The 7,065-nt window shown below is 40.1% G+C and overlaps 1 protein-coding gene across 1 annotated transcript; it reads left to right on the top strand.

The window, feature by feature from the left end:
• The first annotated feature begins 295 nt into the window (after window positions 1-295).
• On the top strand, window positions 296-4,051 carry LOC134443904 (uncharacterized). Its single transcript, XM_063193433.1, has 8 exons — window positions 296-547; window positions 1,589-1,686; window positions 1,997-2,146; window positions 2,507-2,625; window positions 2,730-2,866; window positions 3,258-3,351; window positions 3,503-3,614; window positions 3,816-4,051. The coding sequence occupies exons 2-8, from the start codon at window positions 1,590-1,592 to the stop codon at window positions 4,049-4,051; spliced, it is 945 nt and encodes a 314-aa protein (XP_063049503.1). The 5' UTR covers window positions 296-547; window position 1,589.
• The last annotated feature ends 3,014 nt before the right edge of the window (window positions 4,052-7,065 follow it).

Here is a 7,065-nt window from a genome sequence, read left to right on the forward strand (position 1 = left end):
ATTGCAGACTACATTGTTTCGTTAGAGAGTAACAGAAAATGTTTTTTGCAGTAATTTGATGGTGGCAAGGATGGACAAATTATCGATAAACCCATGCCTTGTGAAGGTGAATTCAGCTCATGCTCTGCCAGACAGGGCTTAACACTAACACACGCCAGGTAGCCAAATGCGGGTGAAAGTCGGCGTTGGCTAGTAGATACCGAAGGTTCACTAGCCATTCTGGCGGGTCCGTTACTATTCTGAATGATGAGGCACCGCATTTTGTAGTTTTTTCCCTCGGACCGTCTTTGCTACACAGGAAAAACAGCTGAGTAATTTTCCCAGAGTCACAACAAATTTCCTCTTAACGAGTATATTTATCTCTGAATCGAGTTCATAGAGTAAAATTTCGAGTAAGAGTAGGAGCAAATTTTCAGAGTAAATGAGAAATAGGCGGAGCTTCTTGCAAAGTTAAGTTTCGTTTTCCAGCCATATTGCATTTTCTATCACCACTGCTGCTGAAGTCACGGAACAGCTCTCTGGAGGGAGAAATTCGCTGGATTTGAAAGTGAGTGTGTTTATAATCTTTCATAATCTATATGCGTTAAAAGGCTATTACAAAACCCCATAGTACCCTTTCCATTTCCCATTAGGAATATTGGGTGTTGTTTCTTTTAAAACATGAGACTGAACCGTAATGTTATTGAGCTGTCAGTTGTGTTGAACATGAAACTGTTTAGTGTTTATGTCGTGTTGTAGTTAATTTGCCGGTACAACGTACAACAAACAAGTTATGCCTTTAATGGACCGTACAAATGCATCGCAACAAACCGTAGGCAATGCAGCGAGTGTTCGGCTAACATTGGTAGCTTTCCGTTGGCACAAATATTGCGCCTCCGAAATGATCTGCTCGTCATTGTGACTAAATGTAGGCAAATTGTACGGTAGAGCTGTGGTTCCTAGCAAGTTGTGGAATTAGCACTGGGTGTGAAATAACAACTGACTGTGAGCTGGATACGGTTAGCGTTGCCGTGTTTGGAAACCACATGTATGTAACTCTCGTTAGAGTAAAAAGTGGTTCGTTGTGGTAAGGCTAAGTTAGGAAAACCACAGTAGGCTAGTCTGGATGAAAATCGCATGAATGCAATTCATGCAGTCCGACCTAGTCTATCAAATTGTGGAATTAAGCCCTGGATGTGAAATAACTGGTTGTGAGCTCGAAAAGGTTAGTGTTGCCGTGTTTGGAGACCACATGTATGTAGCTCTGGTGAGAGTAAAGTGGTTTGTTGTGGTAATGAAAAATGGATGAAAAGTGGATGAAAAATCATATTCCTGCAGTGCCATTTGATGTGACCGTCTGGCCGATTATTCCTAAAGTTGTGTGAAGGCTGTCGCAGTTTTGCAGAAGGCACGAACTATTTTTCAACCTGTCGCTGCGTGGCCACAGTCACATGTACTTGACTCTGAGTAGAGTGACGCACACGTGGTTCTGTCCCAAAAAAATCTCTGGTGCTGTTCAGCTTTGCGTTGCGCCCGTTCTGTTCATTGTGTTCAGAAGGATACTCAAAGCGGAAAGATTATAACACATTGTTTTTTTTTCCACCAACAGGATGGAAAACACCACCGTTGTCAGAGTGAAATATAAAGATCAGAAGAAATATGTGTTTTCTCCAACAACATTTACATTCGAGTCATTTTTGGAATGTGGTAAGGGTTTAAAACCGAAATAAACACTTGTAATGTTTAAATCATGTGTAAACTTTGAATTTACAGGACTGTTGAGAAACAGTAGGCCCTTCTGCCTAAATTACTACATTACTGCCTTATTTATTAGGACTAAATTTGGCTATTACATTACTGCCTTTCATATCAGGGCCTGTTTTTTTTTTTTTTTTAATAAAAAAAACCTCTTGAGCACTTTAACTTGAAAACCTAAAGTATTGCAGCCTACCCCAAACACAATTCCGTTGCCTTTTTTGATAATGACAATAAAACGTTGAATCTTTCTCCTCTTAAGTTGCCAGGAAATTTGACCTTCCGACAATGGACATTAAAGTCTTTGATGAGTCAAGGACCGAGGTTGATCAGGAAGCTTTTGCATACTTGATGAAGCAGCCAGATGTTCATGTCCTGGAAATTGATATCCCAGAGGAAGGAACATCTGAAGGTAAATGCAACTTAGTTTTACACTTTACGCCAACACAATTGTCTGTACTTCCTGTTGATTCTTGCCCTCTAGCTGCAGTATTCAGCTGGTGTGTGAATGTGGGAAAGAGAGAGACAGAGAGTGTGTGTGTGCGTGTGTCTGCGTGTGCGTGTCTGCTTGTGTATGCACCTTCTCACATGAACCCCAGACAACAGGTGCTGTGCTGCATCCTCCAGAGCTGGTGTGTAAATGTGGACAAGTGTATGTGTATTTTGAAAGCGCTTTGAGACAAGTTTAGATGTATATATTGCGCTATATAAATACAGGTTGTATTGTATTGAAGGACAACTGTGATTTTTTTTTTTGAATTGTGTGTCACAGATTCCGTTAGCTCAGGCTCCCTTGCTGATGCTGAGGCTAGTTCTGGATCTGATGACACTGTGATACTGACCCCTAGCCCAAGACAATTAAAACAAGGAGAGGAACGTCGTCTTGCCCAAGTAAGATTCATTAATTTTGTTTTGCATGTAGGCCTACAGGTGTATTTTAAAGTCATTTGTCGGTTTCTCATATTTGTTTTATGTTTAACATCAATCATTAATAGATGGTTGAAGACATCTTAAAAGGAAGCCCAGGAGGGGACAAGATCATGAATGAATATGCTCGGACAAAGTACCTGTCAGATAGCAGAAGGCGTGACCTGGTGAAGATATTGGTTGCTCATATGACAAATGAACATGGGTAGGTTTTCAAGAAATAATAATAATAATGTTGATGATGATTATGATGATTCTCCGGGCCCTAAATTAACTTTTTTCAAAAGGTAAAATGTCTGGTAGCCGTTAATTGCACTAGCCAAGAACGTACACTCACTAATGGGTCAAAGTGACTTTAAGTTGGTCTGTTCTGTCAGCCAAACTGCCAAATTTCACCAGCATTTGGCTGTCTGGTAGGTATTAATTTAGAGCCCTGATGATTAGGACAGTACAGTAATTATAAATGGTTGGTTATGATGCTATGGCTCCTAATATGTATCGTGTGTGTGTGTGTGTGTGTGTGTGTGTGTGTGTGTGTGTGTGTGTGTGTGTGTGTGTGTGTGTGTGTGTGTGTGTGTGTGTGTGTGTGTTTGTAGAACAAGCCCACCTCGGCATGTGAAGGAAGACTACGCACTGGGTATCATCTCCCTCTTCCCCTATTTGGCTGACCCAAGGAGCAAGCTTGGCTATGTAATTAGCTTTACTCTGTAGTCTTTTTTTTTAGAATTTGGTTGTATAAACCCTGATTTAATGAAGTGTAAATATCAATGAATTTATAACTATTTTGCTCTTGTAAAACATACAGTAAGAACTCTTTGTCTATTTGTTATATTTGTCATAGGAACATTATTACAACGCAGAAGATGGAAGTGGCTATTTGGCTTGGAGAATTAAAACTCTGCAGAAAGAAGCATCAGAGGGACGAGTTAAACGTCCACGACCTTCACAAGCAGGTGACTTATTTAAGTTATTGTTGAAACACATAATAGCACACAGTTTATGGTTATATTTGATTATCTCTCATAGCTAATATGGCCATCAAGTGCAGGGACTTGTAGTTTAAATCAAACACCGTCTGTAGTTTTGAGAATACTTTGATGTCTGGGAAAATAATAAGTAAGTGCATTTTGTATGTATATTTTCTGTTATTTCAGGTGGGCCATCTGTTGATAGAGATCCTTGCAAGGAAGGCAATTGGTTGAGCGATGAACGCCAGTGTCAGGAAGCAATTGCTCTGATGAAGCACACAGCTGATGAATCGGTGGTGAAGGAAAAGATGAGGTTGACCCTAGTCTATCGCCAGAAGATTCTGCGTGACACTGACAAATCCACTGATATCCTATCCATTTTTCCAAGATTCATGGACATACCAGGCCTGGTTAGTCTTTAAGTATTCTTAAAAATGTGAATTCCAGAGTGATACTTCAGCTGCATTTTATACATCACTGATTTTTCCACTCTCTGTTTTGTAGATCGAGCAGGATTTTGCACTTCTCTTTGGTGACTCAACCTCTGCAAAGCTGATGGAGAAATGGTCCACCAACATAAAACGAAAAGTCATTGCACAGAGCCGTGGCCTGACACAGACTGCAGATCTCCAAGACCTCATCCAGAATGCTCTTGCTACTGAAGTTGAAGAAGGTAACCGTAATGACAGCAGAAAAATAATTGTCAAAAAATATTACCAAACAAATAACCCAAGTCAATGTGTTGGTGGTGAATGGATAAAGTCCACCACTCCACACTATCCTTTTACTTTTATTCTTGTCCTCCTTAATGTGCATGTAAACAAGAAATAATGACTTCCATCGCATATGTCTCGTAGGTCACTTTTGGTGTTCACACACAGTTACTGTTATTTCCTAATTGCATTTTAGACAACTGGGGTCTTCATTCGTTTTATATGTGCATGTTGTCTGTCTTGTGTAATCCAGGTTGGGACAGTGACATGTCGTCCATACTGTTGCTGGTCCACCTTCTACCACCCTCCAATCCAGGGCGCAAAAGGCCAGGAAAGATTTCCGCTCATCGAGCTTGTGATCATGTGGTGAAATTCATCAAGGTGAGTTTTCAGTCTAAAATAGTTTTGCCTTGGAGCCCTCGGAGGGTGTTGAGAAGGAGACAGCTGGGGGAGGGGGAAATCTCAGTTGCAATTGGTATATTTTATTTGTTAATACTAAAGGGCGCATTGGCAGGCTTATGATGTGGTCAAGGGGGTGTGGCAGGCTGGGGGCATTTGTTCTAAAAAAGGTTTAGAACCACTGGTCCTTAAAAGGTGAACTGTGTAGGATTGTGTGCGAGAGTTGGTATTGCAACTAAGCTGCTCATTGAAACTGTGCTGCTTAATGTGCAGCTAAAATATCTGTTTCTAGAAATTCAAAAGGGCAGACAGTTCATGCATGAAAAGTGATGGTGGTGGTAAGTATACATGAAAAAGGTACCCTTTGTGAATGGGCAGCATGGACCTTGGAAATAGCCTACAAAAAATGCACACTGCCCATTCCAAATAAAAGCTGATGGTTAGATTGAAACTGCTCCAAAATGTCTTGTTCTTCTTTTGACAAGACATAGATGAAGGAATAGCAAAACTGTATTAAAAAAACATACATGTTTCTTTAATATATACATGCAGTACAATTATATTTCTCAAAGCCGTTCTGAAGGTACCTTTTTGTCTTTACTTTGTGTGAAAAAGGATTAATGAATGTAGTAATTCTAACTTGATTTGTATAATACCTTTTATTTTCCAACTTTCACCAAAGCCATAGTTATTTTGTCACATACAATGATGATGGCTAGTTTGTAATGTGTAAAACCTCTTTATACAGGTTTTCTCTTGACATTAGGTCTCTTGTGTGTTTCCTTTCACAGACTGGTGCCAGCATTCAGGGCCATTTGGAGGGCATCACACAGAGTGTCCAGCCATATCTACTTGCAGTTGGACCAAAGAAAAGTATGATCCAATCTTACTTCATTGTTGTTGACAAACAGGCCTTGCCATGCAAGTCCTCCAATTCACTGGCTGCATTCGATGAGCTTTTTAAAGCTCATTATGTTTTCGGTACCACTTACTGCCATGAGCTCACAAATGTGTTCACTTTCTTGCAAACAACCATCTATGACATAGATGTTGAAATTACCAAAGTCAATCCAAGAGTAGCTGAGCTTAGAGCACGAATGCTGCAGTAGACAGAATGATTTGTTTCATTTGTCAGAAGAGTCATGCTGATGCTAATAGCCTCATACGGCACTTTAAACTTGTTCATGGTCTTTGTTCGGGCAAAAGCCTGAAGTTAAAATGTGGCCATAGAGGCTGTTCCCATGTATATCATAGTTTTTCAGGTTTGCGAAAGCATCTCAGTAAGTGTTGTACAAATGACAACTTGAATGTTGATGATGGGGAATGTTCCACCTTCACAAACTTCATTTCATCCGAGGAGACAGACTTGCCAGATCAGAGTTCACCTTCTGAGCCTGTACTACTAGAAAGGCACATAGCCAAAAATTGTGCAAATATTGTAGCAGAACTTAAGCGTGTTGGCAATCCAGTTACTACTATTGATTTAACTGTGAGTACTGTACAAGAAGTAATTGGAGACCTTGACCGTCTAAAACAAGTGCAGTTGAAAAATAGCCTTGACTTACAAGAGCCAATGAAAAGTGTGGTTGAGTCTAAAATTGATCAGTGTTTTGAGAATGCATTGGATCCTTTCCTTCCTTTAAACACTGAGAGTAAGAGAATGAAATACTTTTCTGAGAAATGGGGAAAAATTGATCCAGTTGAATATGTTCTAGGGACACGATTTGCTACACGTTTTATCAGAACAAGTGGAGGCTATGGCCAAACCATTGTCAAGGATAAATTCATGTACATACCAATTCTCGAGACGGTGAAGTCTATTTTCCAGCATCCTGCTATAAATGATATGATGGCTAGAGACCCCAAACAAATGGAAAACTTGCTGTATGACATACAAGATGGAGAATTCTTTAAGGAACATGATCTCTTCTCCAAACAAGTGCACACTGTACAGTTGCAATTATTCTTTGATGAAATGGAATGTGCCAATCCAATTGGAAGTAAGCGGGGAATTCACAAACTTGGTGCCATCTATTTTACCCTGAGAAATGTGTCGCCCAAGTACAACTCGAGTTTACTGAATATTCATTTGGTTTCGTTATTCCATGCCCAAGATATCAAAACATACGGGTTTGATAAGATACTAGCACCCCTTGTGAAGGATATCTCAACACTTGAAACACAGGGAATTCAGCTTCCTCAATTTGATCATCCCATCTATGGGACCATTATCCAAGTGACTGGTGATAACCTAGGTCTTCATTCTTTATTTGGGTTTGTGGAATCGTTTAGTGCTAGGTACTGTTGCCGTTTTTGCTTACTGG

The sequence above is a fragment of the Engraulis encrasicolus genome, unplaced genomic scaffold (genome assembly GCF_034702125.1).
Source record: "Engraulis encrasicolus isolate BLACKSEA-1 unplaced genomic scaffold, IST_EnEncr_1.0 scaffold_391_np1212, whole genome shotgun sequence".
Classification (NCBI taxonomy): Eukaryota; Metazoa; Chordata; class Actinopteri; order Clupeiformes; family Engraulidae; genus Engraulis; species Engraulis encrasicolus.

Excerpts from the sequence above, each read along its gene's own strand:
- LOC134443904 (XM_063193433.1), top strand. The coding sequence starts at position 1,590 with ATGGAAAACACCACCGTTGTCAGAGTGAAATATAAAGATCAGAAGAAA. Across the intron at positions 2,626-2,729 it reads AGGAACGTCGTCTTGCCCAA|ATGGTTGAAGACATCTTAAA; the intron begins GTAAGATTCATT and ends AATCATTAATAG. Across the intron at positions 3,615-3,815 it reads TCCACGACCTTCACAAGCAG|GTGGGCCATCTGTTGATAGA; the intron begins GTGACTTATTTA and ends CTGTTATTTCAG.